General features: G+C 38.2%; 1 protein-coding gene across 2 annotated transcripts in view; it reads left to right on the forward strand.

Annotated features, from left to right (window-relative positions):
• Positions 1-18,940, forward strand: part of Bivm (basic, immunoglobulin-like variable motif containing) — a 32,248-nt gene extending 13,308 nt beyond the window's left edge. The window contains exons 4-10 of one of the 2 annotated variants that reach the window (XM_019204609.2): positions 2,602-2,697; positions 3,227-3,331; positions 3,552-3,646; positions 13,016-13,148; positions 15,025-15,108; positions 16,195-16,291; positions 17,566-18,940. In XM_019204609.2, coding sequence (XP_019060154.1) covers positions 2,602-2,697; positions 3,227-3,331; positions 3,552-3,646; positions 13,016-13,148; positions 15,025-15,108; positions 16,195-16,291; positions 17,566-17,859 — 904 coding nt within the window. In that variant the 3' untranslated portion in view covers positions 17,860-18,940. Of the gene's footprint in view, positions 1-2,601; positions 2,698-3,226; positions 3,332-3,551; positions 3,647-13,015; positions 13,149-15,021; positions 15,109-16,194; positions 16,292-17,565 lie in introns of both variants that reach the window. The other variant, XM_019204608.2, reaches the window with a different exon arrangement.
• Positions 18,941-21,429: the final 2,489 nt, after the last annotated feature.

Below are 21,429 nucleotides of genomic sequence, written 5' to 3' on the forward strand. Positions count from 1 at the left end.
TTTTTTTTTTTTTTTTTTTTTGATACTGGGGATTGAACTCAGGTCCTTGGGCTTGTGAGGCAGGCGGTGGCACCACTGAGCTAGATCCCCCGCCCTCCTGAAGCATTTTCAAAGCAATTAACATCGTGTTTCATATCAGGTTATCTAAGTATGGATCTCTGACATATGGCTTCATCACAAACTCATGTCACACCTAGTAAAATCAGCACTGTTCCCTTGGTGTGTAACTCCGGGGTTAAATTCTCATTTCTCAGAGATTGTTCTGAAAATGTCTTCATGCATGTTTGTTCAAAGTGGGGTCCGAGAATGAACCACACCTACGTTGGCTTGTGACCCATTCTGTTTTTTTTTTTTAAATTCTAGGAGCTTGACAGATTTCTTTATGTACTTCTTTACTTATTTTAATTGATAAAAGTTATAGAAATTGATATCGAAGGGACATATATCAGATCTATCCTGCTTTTGGACTTGTTTTTTTTTTCCTTTCAGTTGTTTGAATTATTCATGAAACCTCATTATTTCCTATAAGCTGGAAGTCAGATATAAAGACTTGATTAGATTCCAGCTAAACAGTTTGGTTGAGAACAATTCTTGAAGTGACCCCACATACTTCATATTGCTACTGAGTATCTGAATATTCATTAAGGACTCTAAGAGTGATTGTTCCACGTTGAGTGGTTGTTGCTTTCCTTTCTACCGTTAAGTGGGGAGACAGAGTTGTGTCAGGTAATATCCAGTTCCCTTCAACTTTTTGTTTTATCGTTTCAGCCCAAATCATTGACAATTCGTATTTAAATCTGGTTTGCAAAATGACTACATGTAAACAATTCTGTCATTCTTTCTGCTCCTGTTATCTAGACTCCCAATAAGAAAAGCTTTTACTTATTAATGGGAACTATTTGGTTACCTTACAGTACAGTTTTTATTTTAAGGAAAAAATATTTAACTTATGATAGTTTTCAAAATATTACGAATCTCTGATTTGAGTCTTTAAAACTCTTATGTGAGGCTTTAGAAATATTAGATTTCTATCAGTTATGTAATTAACATTGGACCTTACATGATGGGCTAAGAATTTGGCGATACAGGAAACATGGTCATTGTTTTGCTGAGGTGTACAACCTGATTGAGAAGCGAGGACTAAGCAGAAAAACATAAAATACCTTCGGCACTTTGTCGGATGATGAGCATGAATGGACAGCCAACCTCTAGAGGCGTCGCATCCGCTAACAGGCTTTCTGAAGGAGCTGGATCCTAAGGGAGGAAAGATGAGAGTGTGGAGGGGCAAAAGGTCTGCGAAGAGAGGGTGGGATAGCGCCTGGCAGATCGGTGCTGGAGACTAGACAGCTCCCTGGGAGTGAGGTTCAGAAACATTTAGTTTCTTTGTAGAGGGCTTTGCTCATTTTTCCTTCTGATCCTTTAGATTTAAGATGTGTTTTAACAACAAATAGGTGTAATTATGTTTTAATTTTATAACATGCGAGGCCATAAGACTACAAATAGGAGCTGTATAGGAGAAATGCCTTGAGGCTGACATCAGCAGGACTTCTGTCCCATTGAGAGTATTGTAAGTGTAGGGTTGGAACGCAAAGACCTGTAGTGGTGGGGAAAATTTTAACCAACTTCACTATGACATTGTATTAACTTGGCTGTAACTGCCAAGACCCTATTTCCAAATAAGGTCACATTCACAAGTACCAGGAATTGGCCACAACGTTGTAGGGGACAATTCAACCCATCACGATGACTATGTTATGTTAAATTGGCCGTTATAATTTTTGGTGTCTCAGTGTCTTAATGGTCCTTGTTCAGTCTGTACATTCAGAGGGTACTGCTCATTTGTATGTGTATCGGTATATATTTTATGCACATATACAGAGATAGACATGCATGTGCCTATGTAATCATATAATTTTTATTTTTTTGTAAATTATTTCTCAGGTAAGACCAAAATTGTGCTTATCGATGAGGACTTTTGTTTTTAATTTTAAGGCACTCATTAGTGCCTTCGTTAGTTAGGAAAAGATCATTTAAAAATTAACTTTATTCCTTAAAATCGTGTATTGCAGTCCGCAGCCTTCTCATTTCTCTTGAATGCAACTACTGTATTTGGAAAATTGTCTGGGCTACACTGTTTGTGTTTTGCTTTTAAAGCCCTCTGTGCAGAGTTGTTTGATGACTTCTTGCCAAGGGCTTTTGCTGAACACAGCAAAAGCTGTGGTTGAAGAATTTTTCTTAAAACTTAACATAGGCAGTCAAGGTTTGGCTTTATTTCTCCATTATTTTAGAAGTTAAAAATAATCACATACCCAGCTCAACTAAGCATTTGGACTAAAATTTTAGTAGTTGATGTCATTAACTTTTTCCATTGGTTTGGATAACATCATTTTAGTAGTTAGCTATAGTCAGCTAACCTTATTAAAATAAAAGATTAGTTATGCATTTGTGTTTAATAAATATAAGAATATTTTAAATAAAGATTTTGTATTGTTTCAAATGATCAAAGTTTTCAATATATTTACACTTTAAATCACCATGAGTTCTCTTTTGTTTTGCATTTTTCATATTCATTTGAGTGAAGAAAACAGTCTTGTTTTCCAGGTATTGCATAAGCCGACCACAATATAAGACTTCTTGTGGAATCTCTTCATTAATTTCTTGTTGGAATTTCTTGTATAGCACAATGGGAGCTGGAAGGTGAGTCTGTCAGTTTACTAGTATCCCTAAATTCAAAATTTGAAAGTATTTAGTGTTGGTTTTTCTTTTTTAATTGAGTTTATTGATGCATTTTAGATATACAGTACAGTACAGTTACATTCACTATGAGGATCTTGTACCTTTATGTGACAGGTCTTGGTTCTCATTTTTTCCCCTTGTCCCTGCCCTCCCTTCACCCCTTCCTCCCCTCCCCTTTACAAACACTTTACTTCCGTTTTTTCAGTTTCTCATATTTTTTTCTTTTCCCTTATTACCTTTCCCCTACCCTTCCCACTTTCCCTTTTCTATGATGGAAGACTTTGAGACCACATTTTTTCACAAATTAAGAGAAAATGTGTGCATTTTGTTATAAGACTGGGAGCTTCAAATATATGCATATATTCTTCTCAGTAAAATAAAAATGAAAAATATTATTAAAATTGTTTGCCAGCCAGATGGATTTATTAACATTGAGACAGATTTGCATATGACTGGAACTATAAAATGAAAGGCAATGTTTCTTTTGTAGCCTTCCTCCTATTACCCAAGAAGAGGCTCTACATATTTTGGGCTTTCAGCCCCCATTTGAAGATATTAGATTTGGCCCTTTCACTGGAAATACAACACTCATGAGGTATGAAGCTGCCATGCAGTGCCTTCAATATTTAGCAATTCTTTATTTCTAGTTCAGCTGAAGGTACGGCTTGATAGTACATTGTCTGTATCAATACTGGGCCTCAACCTCTCCTAGATACACCAAACTTGCGCTATGCCTGAATTTCTCTAGAACGGGAGTAATGGCCTTCATTGTTATAGAACTGTTGCCATGAGCAAATTTTTTTTGTTATTTTCAGATGGTTTCGACAAATTAATGACCATTTCCATGTGAAAGGATGCTCTTACGTTCTGTATAAGCCCCATGGGAAGAACAAAACAGCCGGGGAAACTGGTAGGTGAATATGTACAAGCTTTATTTGTGTGTGCATATGCTCTTTAGCGTGTGTCTCATAGACTGGCTGTTTTGATTGACGGGACATTATGTAAACCCTCAACATAGTCTGTTACTTTCACATCTCTTTAGCCAAGGTGTGGTCTCTAGGTCACTTTTCAATATACAGTTTAATATTTTTACCTCTTCTGATACCTGCTGGTAGAAGTTTTAGAACTTCAAAGCATGTCATAAGCACTTCTTTAACACATTGTACTATTTGAGTCTGTTTGTATTTGTGTGTGTGTGTCTGCTAGTAAAATCTTTCAAAAATAACATGAAGTTCGCTGCTCTGTTTTCTAAAAGGGAATGAAAGGAAATATGCGATGCTGTATCTGTATGATAACATAAAACAATAAGACAGTAGTGACAAAGCTCTATTGTGTGATAGTCTTTTTTTTTTTTTTTTCTTCTGGGGATTGAACTTGGGACCTTGTGCTTGTGAGGCAGGTGGCTGCACCACTGAGCTAAATCCCCAGCCCTGTAATAGTCTTGGTTATAAGAGAACGTAAATGGAATTGATCTTAAGGATTATTTTAGTTATGTACTAATTACATTATTTTTATCATTTAAATTTCCATTTTAAATTGTTACAATCATCTTTTTACTTTACAAGTCAGAAAACTATAATGTGGAAGAGGTGATGAAAATATAAAGTAAATATTTAAAGTTTTTAAAATTATACAGTAAGAGACACATTGTCATGAAACCCTCTTCAAACACTCTCTTGCTTCAAACATACTTATCTAATTGTTCTTGCTACTTTCTAAAGTAGTTCTGGAAGTCTTCTTTTATGTTTTTATAAGGTGTGATTGAAAAATACAGTGAATGCTGCCGAGTGCCATCCAGTGGAAAGGCAGACTCACAAAGCTCTGCAGTGTATCCTCCTTCACCTTATTTCATGGTCTGGCACTGTGTGACTCCTGGCTCTCTCCCAAAGTCAATATGACCATGAAAGGTGAACATTTTGAATTGATTCAGGACATGGAGGCAGCCACATAGTGCAGCTCAAGACCCTCATCAAAGAGGAGTTGAAGCACTGCTTCAGCAAGTGGTAGGAACAATGGGACAAGGGCTCGAAGCAAGGGGAAAGATTTTAAGGGGATTAATGACAAGTGTCTTTTACTGTAGTAAAATTTTTATTTTACCATTTACTGTATTTTTTGAATAGCACCTCATAATGTTAAAGAAAAAAAAACTATTCTAATACTTCCCGAAATGGAAAGATTATTTTACTCAATATTGTTGCAATCGGGTATTGTAATAAAGATGAGCCATCTGACTCCACTCCACAAATAATGGAGACAGCTGGGAATTCATAGTCATTAAACAGAGGGATGAGGTCAGTGGATGTCAAATTGCTAAGAGGCGACAGACATCACAGGAAGGAAGATTGTTGTCAAAATGGCAGGCTTAGACATCGTGTGTGTGTGTGTGTGTGTGTGTGTGTGTGCGTGTGCGCATGCGTGCGCGCGTGCGTGCGTGTTGGAGGGCAGGTGTGATAAGAAGCTTAATCAGCTTCAAGGATGAAACTGACTAAACTGACTCAGTAGGATTCTTGCTAAAACTAGATACAGAAGCCCAAGGTTGAGGCCTTGTTGAGAAGAGAGCTCAAAGTTTGATCAAGCACAGTTATCAAAAAAGAATATGGTTTAACAAGGTCAGTGACGGAATATAGAGTAACGCGTGCGTGTGTTGGAGGGCAGGTGTGATAAGAAGCTTAATCAGCTTCAAGGATGAAACTGACTAAACTGACTCAGTAGGATTCTTGCTAAAACTAGATACAGAAGCCCAAGGTTGAGGCCTTGTTGAGAAGAGAGCTCAAAGTTTGATCAAGCACAGTTATCAAAAAAGAATATGGTTTAACAAGGTCAGTGACGGAATATAGAGTAGATATCTCTTGACCTATATTGGATATATCAAGTAGGTTTGTGGCAGTGGCAAACTTGGAGAGTCCATGTTGGTTTTTTACACGTATGGCACTAGTTTCGTGACCCTGAGCATGTTACAGAGGTTTTGTCCTTCTGTATTTGCACCAACTCTACCGGACACTGTGAAGATAAAAGGAGATGTGTTTGGGATACACTTAGCCTCTTGTGTTATGCGGAGTGGAAGCTTTCATTCTTCCTGACTGAATTCTGTGTGTTCTCATAAGATCTGTCTGTCCTTGTGGAAAAGACAGTTTGAAATATATGTTGCTATTTTTTCTGTTTTTTAGGGAGAGCATTAGCACACCAATGATTAGGCAATTAAAAGTTTTTTAAAAAGGCATATTTTCTAGATTGCTAATTTTTTTCTTCAGCTGTGGCTGGTTTGCATCTATACTGTCCATGGAGTTTAAAATTAAAAAAAAAATAGTTTCAATCATACTTTTTCATTCTAAAATAGCTGGTTCATTTAGCTTGCTGACCATTTAAAATTAGGGTGCAGAATAGAGGCTGGACTTGACTTGTGGTGGGGAGTTGGCCAACCCTAGACCTAGCCGATGAAGCCCAAAGACTTCCACATGGTGCCTGAGGAATTGGTATTATGATACCCACCCCAGCCGGTTCCTGGTGTGTCACACTGGATGTGGCTCTCTCTCTCGGCCTCTTCTTCACAAGGTACAGGTCATTTTCAGCACTTGGAGCCCTGCTTATGGAATGGCCTGCTGCAGAGCAGAGAGTGAGGAATGTGGAATTGCTTCCTAGAAGGATTTTCAATCATCTGTTGATCTTGGACTTAAATGGGAGGGAGAATTTTTCATCTCATTAGGAATTAATTTAATGGATCCTACGTTGAGGGAATGAGGCAGGAGGAATTCAGAAGATTGGGGTTAGAAAACTTCTAGAATTATGTTTTTATGCATCCAAAAAGCCAGCATTCTTCTTTTAGAAGTCCTCTTTGTCTTGATGTGGGAAGACAGTGTTACATTTTCCTCTCCGTTTAGCGGATCTTTTCTTCTGGCTCCTTCCTGCTTTCTCTTCCCGTACACTCCCAAATACCTAGTCATCTACACTTGATTGCTAGCCCTGCTCTGACTTTTTATCAGAACATATGGCATCCTCTTGCTGTCTCTGGAACCTCTCAGTTGGTCACTTTTCATATTTCTAGATGTTATGTTTTTTTCCTGAAGGGTGAGACTTACATTTAGCAACGCTTTGAACATTGCCTTCTACATTACCAGTGTTCAGTAAAAGGTGAAGGACTTCTCAGATTCTCTTAACTGCTTCATGGGACTGCTTGATGGAGTGTGGAAAAAAATATATGTCTAGGAAAATAGAAACAAGGGAGTGATTGTCACCGGTAGTGTAGGATACAACAGAAAGTCTCTATACACATTTCTTGGGCTTGTTCTAAGACTTCACAATGAGTAGGGCTTCACAGCAAGACCTGTTCCTTCTTTCACTTGCTTGTCTTATACTTGAGATTTCAGCAGAGAAGTTCATGGCTTCCTGTTGTATTAATATTGGCAGCATCAAAGTGGAGTAAGGGGTCAGATGAAAAGAGGGTCAGTAAAATTAAAGGAAATCAAGGGAAGTATGAACACTCAAATAAACTAGAAAATGAAAGAATATAGTATATCCGTGAAACTCTGGTACAGAGAAAACATCAACTATATACATTTAATGAAATTTTTGAAGTAAGAAAATGCACACCTATAATCCCAACACTCGGGAGGCTGGAGCAGAAGGTTCTCTGTGAGTTCAAGGCTACCCTGGGCTACATAGTCAGTTCAAGGACAGCCTGAGCTATACAGGGAGACCCTGTCCCAAAAATTATATACACAGCCAGATCTCTTGGCACGTGCCTGTAATCCCAGAACTCTGGGAGGCTGAGGCAGGATCACAGGTTTGATTGAGCCCAGCCTGGGTGACTTAGTGATTTATCAAGACTCTTTTTCAAAATACAAAATTAAAAAAGGGCTGGGGATGTAGCTCATTGTGAAGATCCTGGGTTCAATCCCTGGTACCACAAAAAAGTAAGAAAAAAATTTTTTTGTACTGGGGATCAAACTTGCACTTGCGAGGCAGGTGGCGGAACCACTAGCTAAATCCCCGGCACAGAAAATATAACTTTTATTACTAGAATGCTATAAAATAAACGAGCTCTGGAGAGTGCTGACTTAGGAACCACTATTCTGGAATTTGGAAAGATTTTTGACCAAATGTGCTGCACAACTTTAAGATTTTACACCCTAATTATATTAGATTCTTGTGTGTAGATTTTTTGAAGAGCTGTACTTTGTTTTCTTTTCCAATAGTCTGGAAGCTTCCCAATTCTTTATGACATATTTAACAGAGTGATTTGATGTAAATGCTCTCCAGTTTCCTCAGTAATCTAGTATGTGTGGTACTAGGTCCTACTGACTCTTTTATATCTATGTTTGAGCTTCTAACATGCATCAGTTTTTTTCTTATAAGGAATGGGATAAATTACTTACTTTCCTTGCTTGGCAGGGGTATGGTGGTGGTTTCTGCAAATCTTCTCAAATAAATTTTAGTAATACAGTTTTCAGTTTTAATATCTAGTTGCGCCAGGCATAGTGGCACATGCCTATAATCCCAGCTCTCAGGAGGCTGAGGCAGAAGGATTGCCACAAGTTTGAGGCCAGCTTGGGCTACATAGTGAGTTCAAGGACAGTCTAAACTATGTAGCGAGATCTTGTCAATAAATAAATATCATTACATTTTCATTTTAGAATGCTTGAATTCTGTTATTTTTCTATATGTATTTCTGGAAGGGAAATCTGCTCACTACCGCATAACTCTCTGGCTTTTTTCCTTCACTATCAGTGGTCTCCACCTCTGGAGCATTGCCTGGCGACTGCAGGGAATGTAGACTCCTCTTAACTTGTGCAGCACTAAATGTTTGTCTGTCATGTGGCATTTGATAAATTCTGTTTACATTTTATCAGGTTAATGTGAAGGTCTGGCTACACAGTCACAGGGACCATCCCAGATAGCCCTTTGATTCCACATAGGGTGCCCATGGCCTCACACGTTACCCTATATCTCTTATTGTTTTGGGGGGAGGAGTGGAACTATGTAACACAAGCCGTCTTTTCTGTTTTCTCCTTGTGGAAGGAAGGAAGAATTGCAGACACAGGATTTCTTTATTTGTCCTCAGATGTTCAGTTGTGAAAACAACTCTCAGTTGGTGTTGCTTATCCAAAAGATACTAAAAAATGCATCTTCTCTTCTTGTTCTCATGTTTGTAAAGGATATTTAAGCCTGTTTGCCACAGGGGCCTTACGTTTTCCTGGACACTAAACTTCTCTGACTGGGTAAAAGACCAAGTCTTTGACTTGGTGCTTGTTGACCCAATTCCAATGGACTCAGCTTCTTTAGGGAAAAAAATGAAGTCTAGGGATTTTGATAAAATTTAACTGTAAAAGCCAGTTGATGTATTTTTTAGAATGAAAGTTGATGCTAGGCAGTGACAATAGTAGCCATACATTGGGATCATTTGAAAATACTAGTCATCTATCACAGTGCCAGGGAAGTCCAGGTTCATTCTTGTATCAGCTAGCTTGAAGATTATACTTACACTTAGATATATAATTTTTGTTCTTCCAGTGGGTGTTATAGTTCATTACTTTTGCTTAACAACTCCTGCCTCATCCCTGCTGATTCACACACCCTCCCCATGACCACAGCTACTAGCAGACTGCAGCCCCTTAGCATATATCGGGTGTACAGTGCATTAATACTGCTTCCCTGCCACTGGTTCTCTAAATTTCAAATTAAACCCAGGGCCAGATAAGACGTGCAAGGCTAATTCACCCCTTTGCTCCTTAGAAGCTCTCCAGTGCTTGCTTCCTCCCAACCGTGCAGCAGGCTGGTTTTGTTCCCTTCTCTCCATTGTACAGATATCATAGCTTGCCTTGTCATGGTTGCCTTGTCACTTAACCTTCTGATTTTTTAGATCTGTTCTGGTAGACTGGACTTCGTTCTGAATTTAGCTTCCATCAGTGACACATTTATACATCCTTTCATAAGTAAAATCACTTTCTCACATGATTACCTTAATGAATTAAATGCGATATTTACTGTCTTTTATCTTTGTGACTTTGTCCCGAAATTGTGGGGGTGCCCTACGGTAGGCTTTTCCCTACTTTTGTACCCTCTGTTCTAAATTAGGTGATTTGCTGTTCCCCTCTGCTGTGGTTTTGCATTCTCCTCCTGGCCTTTCCTCTGTCTGGATCACTGAAATCCCACCACTTCATTAAGTTCCATCTTGAATGCTACCCTTTCTTAATTCCTCAAACCCAATGTGCACTTTTCTCCTGTGAATTCTGTCCCCTTTTGTGGCACTGTCTTTTTCCGCCTTATAGTAGTTACTTGTTTCATCTTCCTTGCTACAGCTTGTCTTTTGTTTTCCTGCGGTATCTGATATACTTACTAGATGCTTATGAATTGAGTTAAACAAAATTCTCCTCTCAACAGTAGAGCAGTGGCTCTCAAGATGTGGTCTGTGGACCAATATTGGCATCAGCCGATAACTTGTTAGCAGGGTAAATTATTGGTCCCCTACCCTCGACCTACTGGGTCAGCCATACTGAGGCAGAGGAGTACCGACAGTGTTTCATTTAACAAGGTCTTCTTGTGGTGGTATCCAACCTCTTTACTAAGAGCTTGGGTTTTCATTGGTAGGAAAAAGTGTTTTTGCCAATTGTGCTCAGTTACTGTGGATTCTGTGGAGGTGCCTCGGGGGATGGCAGGGTGAGACTAGGCACTTACTTTTTTGGCTGCAGCAGCTCTGCTGACCCTTTTTGTGGAGTAGACTGCCATGTAAGTTTTCTTTGGCAGAAGGAGCTGCATGTCAAACTTGAAAATTACTTATCCAAATTAGATGTTAGCAAACTTCTGGCCATGTGCCAGGGGTCTAAGTTGTAAATAAAGTTTTATTGGAACGCAACCATACCTGTTAGTTTACACATTGCCTGTGGCTTCTTTAATGTGACAGTGGGGGAGGCAAATGATATGAGTAGTTCCTGTGACCTACAGGATTAACATATCTACTCTGTGGCCCTTTAAAAACAGGTTTGCTAACATCTAATCAAATCCAACGAAATGATGTTATGTACTGCACCTTGAAGGAAAAAAAATTCCCTGAGTATCTTAAGCTCATAAACATTATAATGTGTATTATTATAAATCCTACAGATAAATATCGTATCTATCATATATAAAAAGAAGCCCATGAAGATTATTCCACAGAAGAAAAACCACCTAATGTCTTCTAGAAAAAGCGGTGATAAAAGGATATCTTCAGCACACAAAATTATGTGAATATTAATGAGAATTATCTCATTTGCCCCTGAAAATATTCTAGGAGATTAAAGTAATTACAATTCACAGTCACATTAGAGAAGTTTTATACATTTGGTTTGGGAAAGGAAGAAAGCGTGAAATACATAATGATTTCTATTGAAAACTCAGGATGAATGTTTTTGTTTCCTTTTGTTGAGACAGTCTCGGCTGGGCGTGGTGGCCCATGCCTGTAATCCCAGCACTTGGGAGGCTGAGGCAGGAGGATCGCTGTGAGTTCAAGACCAGCCTGGGCTACATAGTGAGCTCCAGGTCAGTTTCAACTACATAATGAGACCCTGTCTCAAAAACCAAAAAAAAAAAAAAAGAGAGAGACTGAGTCTCACCCACTACATAGCTGTTTCCCAAGGGCTGGGATTACAGGCGCGTACCTCCATGCCTGGCCATGATGAAAGTTCTAAGTTGCAGGGCTAAGGATATAGGTCAGTGGTAGGGTGCTTGTCAGACATGTATGAGGCCCTGGATTTGATCCCCAGCATCAAAACAAACAAATAAACAAGAAGATTCACTTAGCAGAACCCTGTCTCAAAATAAAAAAAAAATGAAAAGGGCTGGAGATGTAGCTCAGGGATAGAGACCTCCTTCATTCAATCCTCAATACCACAAAATTTTTTTTCCGAGAAATGTTATATATCAGTTATGTATAACAGGCATCTTCTGCAATTATTGCATCTGTGAGGACTCTAAACCCCACATTTGTATGTTCATTATCTTGGAACCGATCTGCAGTCACATTCAGTTGGGGAGATGAGATATTAATGTGTTTCTTAATTTCCATGTCGAGCTGCCCAGGGGTAGCAGTGTTTAGGCTGTTGGGAATACAGCCAGAAGCTACAGAAAGACTTACCAGTTATCGTTGTGAAGTAGGGATCTTAGGAGAAAAGATCTAACTGTGTAGGGCGCTCTGGTGGTAGACCATAACGTAAGCATTTTTGCAGAAGGTCTAGATGAAACTGGAGAAAGAGTTTAAGCCAGGAACGTTATTATCACCGTGCCAAACAAATTGTGTGGAGCAGGTGGGAACCTGTCTTTCACTCTCTGTACAGCCCTGGGTGATCTTTGTGGTCCTTAGCTCTTTGAGGGACCAGAAAGTTGATCACTGCAACTGTCATTTGCAACCTTTTATCTACTAGTTTTAGGATTTCTTGTTTTAATGGGCCATTTGTTAATGAATAATTTAATTTCTTCCAGGAACGCAAGTTAATGAAACCTAAGTTAATGGCTTTGAGTACTGATTGCTGGTAAAAACTTGTTTCTTATGGTAATACTTTTGAAATTACTCGACAACTTGTAGTTGTGGGATACACACAAGGAAGAATGGTGTGAAGAGGCTGTTGTAGAATTCCAGCTGGACTCTGTAGAGATGTTCCAACCACTTTGTGGGCTACGCTTTTAGTTTGCGTAATGTTTTTTAGAAAGAGTGTGTGTTAGTGGGGCAAGTTGGTGTTTTTCAAGCTTGTTTATTAGCTATTTAAATTTATACACATACATCAGTGGTCTTTAAATTGGGATGTACACATCCTATACATAGTATAGCGCATATTTTGATCTAACTTAAAGTTCTTTTTTGTATATCTTTTGCAAATACTTACTAGTATGTAATATATAAATACAGTTTATAAACAAATGTGCCTATATTGGGATGCTTGTTCGGGATTTTTAATGACAAGTATGCACACTCAGAAAGATTGAGACCTTTGCTGTAAGCACAAGATATTAGGTTTTATATAGTAATTGCAATTTCTTAGACAGCTTTGTGTATTATTAGAACATTTTGGTAAATATGAACATATTTCAGTTTTTTACTTTTTCCTGTTTAATCTAAATTTGTCTAAAGGGTGGAGCTGAAAAATAAATTCATTAATATTTGTTGTACTGATCAATGGCTTCCTGTTTTCCCCCAGCGGTGCTAGTATGTCCCAAGTAATGTATTTTCTGTCTTCCAATCCTTAACTAGTCCACTGTGTGACAAACGGACAGCACTGTATAGACCCTGTGTTTGTTTTGTTTTTTGAAGCTTCAGGAGCCTTGTCAAAATTAACACGTGGATTGAAAGATGAGTCGCTGGCTTTCATCTACCATTGCCAGAATCATTATTTTTGCCCAATTGGCTTTGAAGCAACCCCATTTAAGGCTAACAAGGCATTCAGGTACGCATGTGTGTATTTTGTGTGGGTACTCTGCCATGGAAATGTGTGGTAGAAAGAATATTAAAATTGTTTGAAATCTCTTGGAAACTGGAAAGCTTGATAATCTTTCCATACACAAGCTATTCTTTAAGCATTACAGCTTATTCTTTTGCAGAACTGCATTTTGTTAATTGTACTTTAACAAATAATCCACTTACATAGTATTGTTCTGTCCTTATATAAGACAAAGCCAATTGAAGAATCTCTTTTATGTCTACTACAAAGCAGTTGCAAAGAACTTTCCATGCTCTATCTTGGTGTCCTTCAGGGTCTCAAATGAACAATGTATCAAGAAGATTGCCACAACCGAGTAAATAAAAAGCATCTTCCCTTCTTGTGGTGAAAAGTAGGGAACTTATCTGGGTTCCTTCCCACTTTTTCCTGGTTGCAAGGAAACTCAGAGCCAAGTTTTATTCCTAATGATGGGAACTATATTACCTTCATGGTTGTATTTGTTTCTTTGTTTAACCCAGAGTTTCTATTTTATGAATGATATATTCTGATGTACATGCAGACTTACTTTTTTTTTTTTTTTTTTTTTTTTTTTTTTTTTTTTATTTTTTTTTTTTTTTTTTTTTTTTGGTACTGGGGATTGAATTTGGGTCCTTGCATTTGCAAAGCAGGCACCAGAACCACTAAGCTAAATCCCAGGCCTGCAGACTTACCTTTTTGAAAGAGACATTCCTAAAAAGAAAACATACCAGTTTGAATACTTTCTTCTTCCTTGACAAGGTTTTATTCCTGATGGTTTGAGCAAATGCCAGGAGGGTCAAAAAAGCACAAGGAGAAATATTCCAGTTAAGATTTGGTGGAAACAAAAGCCACGAACACTTTGTTACTGGCAGGCAAGGCCATCTCACCCTGTTGAGGTTCTGGTTCGTTCACACTTGGAATGGTGGGGTTAGTTATTGAGGGGAAAGAAGGAACAGGTGAGGGGTCTGTCCTGCCTCTCCATGCAAGGCTGAAGTCCAGCTAGGAGAACGTGACTCGATCAGGAGACGCTGAATTCTTTGAGACTGGAGGCCATCCGTCTTCTCTTAGAGGACCCTGTGAGAATGAGGAGAGGTACCCTGAGACAGGTAGGAGCAAGCTGGGAGAAGCAGAAAGCTAGATGTTGTAGTTTTGTGAATGAGGAGCAAGAAGGAAACTATTTTGTCTCTCCAAATTCCGAAATGCTTTGTCCATTTCTCTGGAGGCGGAACTTCAAGTGAGGTGCATAATTGTTACTTTTATCCTTTCATCCTTGGACATCCCCTTATTTCCAGTGGACCAAACAAACATAATTGTACTTTTGTCCCTTAAATAGTTCCTCACCAATGCCTATGCCTAAGAATCACCCAAGATTTAAAAAAAAAAAAAAAAAAAGCCTTATGCAAATCCATAGGCTCCATTGTCGACCTACTGGAGTTCAGATTTCCAGGGATGGGACTAAGGCATCAGTGTTTTGAAGTTCCATCAGTGCCTCACTGCCTCAGGGTAATAGTTTTTGGATGCATTGTGAAACTTCTTGGATGTATAGTGAAAAATAGAAGAGTTCTGGTAGCATCTAGGAGTTTTATTTCTCCTAGGAGCTGAGGGGTAGTATATAAAAACTTTTTTAGCCCTAGTTTTTGAATAAGGAATTGATGCTTAAATTTAATTTATGGACTCTCTGTAATGGCCTTGAGAAGTTTGCCCAAGTCTAAATGCTAGTATCTATTCCAGACTAGTAAATGACATCTTTGAATAAATTAAGATATTAGTATATCTTTTATTAAAATATAGTTGAAGCAATATATTCAAGGGAGTGATTGACTTTTTTTTTCAATTTACTCTGAATGTATTTTCTATTTAGCAGGGGACCTCTCTCACCACAGGAAGTAGAATACTGGATCTTAATTGGAGAATCAAGTAGGAAACATCCTGCCATTCACTGTAAAAAGTATGTTAACTCTGCTTTTGTTTCTTTAATTGAGGTGAGATTTAGATGCAGTGAAATGCATAGATCTTGATGAGTGCCAATAAATGTATCTGTCTGTGTGGTCATTACCCCAGGCAGGACGTGGTATGTTTTACCATGAAAAGCACAGAGCACCCTCCTTCTCTGTTCCTACCCATCCCCACAGGCAACCTATGTTCTGATTTCTGTCGTCATAGGTTTGCTTTGCTTGTTCTTGAATTGCATGTAAATGGAATTATAAAAAAAATTCTTGTGTCTGTTTTCTAAGCAATATATCTATAACTTTGCTTTCCCATAAAACTTTGAGAAATTTTTCATTATCTGCTAAAAAGCCTGTTGAAACTTTTGTTAGGATAGAATCAATGAGATTCATAGTTTAGTTTGGGGAGAACTGACATTATAACAATATGGAATCTCCCAATCTATGTACATAGATTGTACTTCCACTTTAGTACTTTAATTTTTCTCATTAGTGCTACTTATGTATATGAAAAAACAACTCATTTTCCTATATAGACTTTGTATCTTTATCAAATTCACTGTCAACTCTAATATTTTTGTAATACTCCTGGATTTCTGTACTATCAGTATATTGGTGGAGATACATTGCCTTTGGCTTCTTTTACAGAGTTAGTTAGGCATCACAGTGCATGTCAGTAGTTCCAGCTCCCTGGGAGGTTGAGGCAGTAGGATTGGTGAAACCCAGGAATTGAAGGCCACCTGGGTAACAGAGCAAGACTCCATTTCAAATAATTTACTTGACTATAATTAAGAAGAAAATGAGGCATACTGCTGCCCATGAGCCTGCAGGATGTTATCTAACATGCTCACATAGATTTATTTTATAGGAAAAGTAACCAATTATATAAGAGGACCTTGACAGTAGTTGGATAAACAAATTGTCACTAAAAAAGTTTTTAAGCTTGGTAGATGGAACAGTGCTGATATAAGAGGATTATCTCCAATTATTGCTATGATAATATGGTAGCAACTTGCTCTTGGGAAAAGTTCCATTACACTGGTAATGATCCTAAAGAAAATTGTGCTGTATCTTTTTCTTAACTATAGATGGGCAGATATTGTTACTGACCTAAACACTCAAAACCCAGAGTACCTAGATATCCGGCACTTAGAGAGAGGACTGCAGTTTCGAAAAACAAAGAAGGTAAGAACACTGTTTTATTTGAAGGCATTTCCCACAAGATCAAAATGCAGTATTTTACTCAGTACTCTTTAGGTCATAAATTACAGCAACCTAATTCAGACAAGTGCACTTATTTTAAGCACATAGAGCTATTTAGAATTCAAGGGCAAGGAGAGTAGCCTGGAGTTGTAATGGATTGGTACCCTCTACTGGAATGATGCCAGGAGTCAAGTAGCTAGAAATCTCTTTCTTACAGAGGCTACATGTTGTTCTTAGTTCTTCTTTTACCGGTTATTTCTTGGGGATTATGATCCTTCAATTTATGGCTTCCTTTCAGATGAAAAGACTGAGACTGGCCTCTCTTGATCCAGTTTCATAGTCTTAACGCTACTAGGGCCAAGTTAATTGTGGTTGTATGTACAGACAAGGCTGTAGCGGGGAAGGAAGCTTTCAGAGAAAAGTAGACAGAGGTAGGCACTGAGTAGATGTCGGAATCATAAAAGTATACTAATGTAATATGTAAATAGGAGAGGAAGAATGATCTTGTTCTTTGAATTAGGCAGATGTGGTGGTGAGAGTGTGTGTTGAAAGTGAGTTGTAGAGAGGCATCTATGGAGGAGAGAATTGCTTTCATGACTGTGGGCTTTGTTATATTTTGTAGACAGTTTTCAGGAAAGCTGCATAGGATAATGTGCTCTAATAATGTGTGAACAGAAAAGTACTGTTTTCAGGCATGTACAAGAGCATTAAAACAAGGGAGTTCTGTTAGCTTTCCACGGATGTGGCAAAATATCTGACATAAATAAACGTAAAGGGGGAAAGATTTATTTTGGCTCAGAGGTTTCAGTCTTGGTTGGCTGACTCCATTGCTGGGGGCCTGTGGTACGGCTGAATATCCTGGCGGCACGGCAGAACATCATGGCAGGAGGGCATGTCAGAGGAGAGCTGCTCACCTCCTGGCATCTAGGAAGCATAGAAAGGAAAAAAGCCCCAAAGAAGGGCTAGGGAAAAGATATAGTCCCCAAGGTCATGACCCCATGATTTCATTTCCTTTGACTAGACCTTACCACCTAAGGTTTTATCACATCCCAATAATGCGATTTTATCAGTGAATTAAAGCACTGATGAAGTTATATCCCTCATGATCCAGGCACCTCCTGAAACCCTCACCTCTGAACATAATATAGACTTTTGGGGAATATGTTAGATCTAAACCATAATAGGAGTCCACAGGGACCTACAAATTTATACATATTTCTTTTATTTCTTCACCTCTTTTTTTTTTTTTTTTTAAGGTTGGTGGAAATTTGCATTGCATTATAGCATTCCAGAGACTTAATTGGCAAAGATTTGGCCTTTGGAACTTTCCATTTGGAACCATTAGACAAGAAGCCCAACCTCCAACACATGTGCAAGGAATTGCCAAATCTGAGAGTGAAGAAAATATCTCCAAGAAGCAGCACGGACGTCTGGGCCGGTCCTTCAGTGCTAGTTTCCATCAGGACTCTGCTTGGAAAAAGATGTCTAGTATCCACGAGAGAAGGAACAGTGGCTACCAGGGTTATGGTGATTATGATGGGAATGACTGAAGATGCTGGATACTGAACAACTGGTGTTACTCGTACAGTGATTATGTACAGGACTACATAAGACAGTAGGAGATTTTACTGAGTCTACATTAATAGGAGTGGATTTTGTAGTGCAAAGCATAACCTTGTAGTTCTCTAGTAAATAAGCTTATATATGATTGTGATGGGTGATTTCAGACATATATGCAGATAAGCACAGATTATTGCCCTTTTAAAATGAAGAGTATATAATAATAGCAATCTGGATAAAGTTTCATCAAATCAGATAAAATTACAGCTGTTTCTAAACAAAAACACAAATTCACTTAACAGCATCTAGATTTGAAATATTTAAGCATGAAGTGATTTTTCATGACTTGATCCCTAGATATTTGGTACAGATAGTTGTTTTCCTAAGATCAAGACATAAAGCACCATTTGCCCTTTAAAAAATGGGGGCTTTCGATTTCTAATTTTTGCTCATGGTTAAGGCTCATTTAAGTTTATTTTGTGAGTCTAGTAGTTCTTTCACTTATAGTGTCTTGTTTGCCTCATGTTTCCTGTTTCAGGATTCTGAATAAGAGGCAGAGAAAAGACTTCAGTAACTTTTCTATTGGTGCAAGTGGGTAACAGTGTATTGGTTCAGATATTCTTGACTCTCTAGACTTGCTATGTTTGGAGCGAGTACTGACAAGAACCGTAGGTCTTGAAAACTTGTGTAAGTCTAGAATAGGCACAGAGTCAAAGAACAAGTTTTCCATACTCATAGTAATCTGTGCCATGAGATCTTCTGCTCCTTGATTGGTCTCTTAGATGGAGTCATGGGATAACAAACAACAGCATTGCAGAGGCATTAGGAATGCCGCAGTCACTCACAGGACAACTATCTGTATTCTTAACTGAGCAGCTTCCTATATAGATAATTAGCTGTTTGAAGTGAGTGTTAATTATTTCAGAAGTGTGGATCTCCTATACTTGAGCTCCTTTCTAGCTGCTGTCAGTTTTTCTGCTGCCAACCTGTGACTCATGAACAACTAGGATCTCTTGTTCTTTCATTTCAGGGCGTTGATCTAGGACTCAGATCAGTAACTGGGTAAATACAGGGTGCTGAAAATGTTGGTAACCATACTGCAATACACCTCAAGGAGAGGGTTCAGATTTTTATTTTTAAAATGTGTTTCTTTTTTTCTCTTGAATTTTATATCCATTTATCCACTCACATGTCTAGCCTACAGAAAGGGTTATTTATTATGAAATGGTCATTTTTCTGAAGAGAATATTTTGCTTGAAATGCAAATGACTGAAAGAGATTTGTAGGTTGTTGATTTTGTTACTTCATACTGGAACTTTTAAAAAAGTTTTCATCAAATAAAGTTTTGTTTTCTACTTTTAATCATGTTGGTGTTATTGTGCATTTGTTTTAGGTAGGGAGCAACTTTATAACTTTGGAGTATATGGTAATTTGTCACTTCTGCTTTAGTGTAAGAAACCCTCTTCAATCATTTAAATCAATGTAACAATATGCATTATCATTAATATAATTTTAGATTTCCATATGATTATAATGGGAAATAGGAAATTGCATTCTCATATTAGCTGGAAACAAACAAAACTGTAATTTTTGTAGGTCAAACAGTGCTGAATGTAAGCTCTTTCATGTAGTGTAGCTGAATATTTCAGAGAAGAGGATTGTAGGAAGAGTCGAGGAAAGGAGAAAACTGCAATATAAGATATTAAAGAATAGAATGAGCCTAGAAAAGGAGGGTGAGTTTATTCAGTCTACATCCTGACCATAGCCAAATGAAAAAAGAATATATGTGATGATCTAAAAACTTTTCTTACAAGTGTGGTAGCTATTTAGAGCAGTGAAGTTTAGGTTTAGTGGGACTATTTCTCCAGAAACAGTAGACAAGAGTTACTGCATTCTTCTTTGAAAGCTTGTAACGTTCTTGTCCTATTTAAATTCTTGGTTAACTCTTCTTACAGTCAAATATTCTTACAGTCTTCAAATATTAGCTCTGTACTTAACTAGCATTATCAACTTTAGGTGAGTTAAGATGTTCGTCTTTCCTCGAGAAGTAAAATGGGAAAATGGTTTGCAAGAATACATAAGCTAAAACATGTAATATTTATTTTATTTTTATTTATTTTTGGTTGTACTGGGAATTGATATCCCAGCCCTCTTTTCATTTGTTAAATTTTGAGTCATGGTCTTGGTAAATTGCTAAGGTGTCCAAGCTGGGCTCAAGTTTGCAAGATAATCTTCTTGCCTCAGTCTCCATGAGTGCTGGGGTTACAGGTTTGTGTCACCACACCTGGCTACGTGTATTGTTTAGAACAATGCCTTGTAGATAGAAAGTGCTAGCTACTACTCTAAAAGATTTATATTTTACTGTTCAGATTATTTATAGATAGTCCTTTAAACATCATCTCAAGGAACTAATTCCTTGTGAATTAATTATACACTTTTTAGTTGCTGTTCCTTCAAAACCACTTATAAAATAAGTGTTGCTTTTGCTGGGTGTCACAGCACTTGGGAGGCTGAAGTAGGAGGTTGCCACAAGTTCGAGTCCAGTCTGGATTACATAGCGAGACCCTGTCTCAAAACAAACAACAACAACAACAACAAAAAACCCCAAGAAAAGAGTATTGTTTTGTTTTTTAAAGTATTTACAGTACTCAGATGTCTACACTAGCTGTTTGTTTTTACCCAAATCTCAGGCAGAAACAAAAATGTTCATTTAAAGTAAATCCTTTAACCGTTTGTGTTAGTTACTTTTCTCTCTCGTTGCTGAGACAAAATACCCGACACCTGAAGTTAAAAGGGAAAGGGTTTCTTTGTCTTACAGTCCCCTACAGTCTGTAGAATTTTTAGTCCCTAATCAGCTGACTCTAAGGCAGGGACGACAAACAGGCCTGGCAGAGCAGAAACAACAGGTGCACACTAGGCAGCAAAGGTAACAAGAGGGGTTAACAGCATCTTTGTGTCCCTTCTATCATCTCATTCAGACTACCAGGACTAGGGCGGGGCCAAAGTAATCACTCACATGTCATGGTTTAGTAATCACATGACCTTAATCCCAGTGTCACAAACTCCAGATTCAACTACCTCTGAAAAGAAAGTCCCACCTCATCTGCATGAGACTTGGGGGGAAATCTAAACACAAACCATGCCACTGTTCCTTTACCACCACTGTCACTGTTACAAAGCTGTGTCCCTCATTAGGCCAATAGGGCACAGCAGCTATAATTCTTTCCAACTTGCATTCTCTCAGACACCGAATGGCTCAGGAAGCTGCTATATGATCCATTATACTCTTCAATTTCACCCACAGCATTTCCATCCTACCAGTCACTCAGCTAACTTGAGAATCATTTTCTAGTAGATGTTTCATGTTAAAACTCAGATCTCAGAATGACCCTGAAGTTGGTAGCATCCCCATTTTGTTGGCAGGAACTGAAGAGCTCTCTTATGAAGAAGCATGCCTACTATCAAAGTACCTTAGTTTGCTAGAGCTGCTATGACAAAATACCACAAGCTTGGTATCTTAAAAAAAACACAAAAAAATAGTTTCTCACAGTTCTGTAGGC

This window comes from Fukomys damarensis, unplaced genomic scaffold (assembly GCF_012274545.1).
Source record: "Fukomys damarensis isolate Sample0158 unplaced genomic scaffold, DMR_v1.0_HiC HiC_scaffold_6, whole genome shotgun sequence".
Lineage (NCBI taxonomy): Eukaryota > Metazoa > Chordata > Mammalia > Rodentia > Bathyergidae > Fukomys > Fukomys damarensis.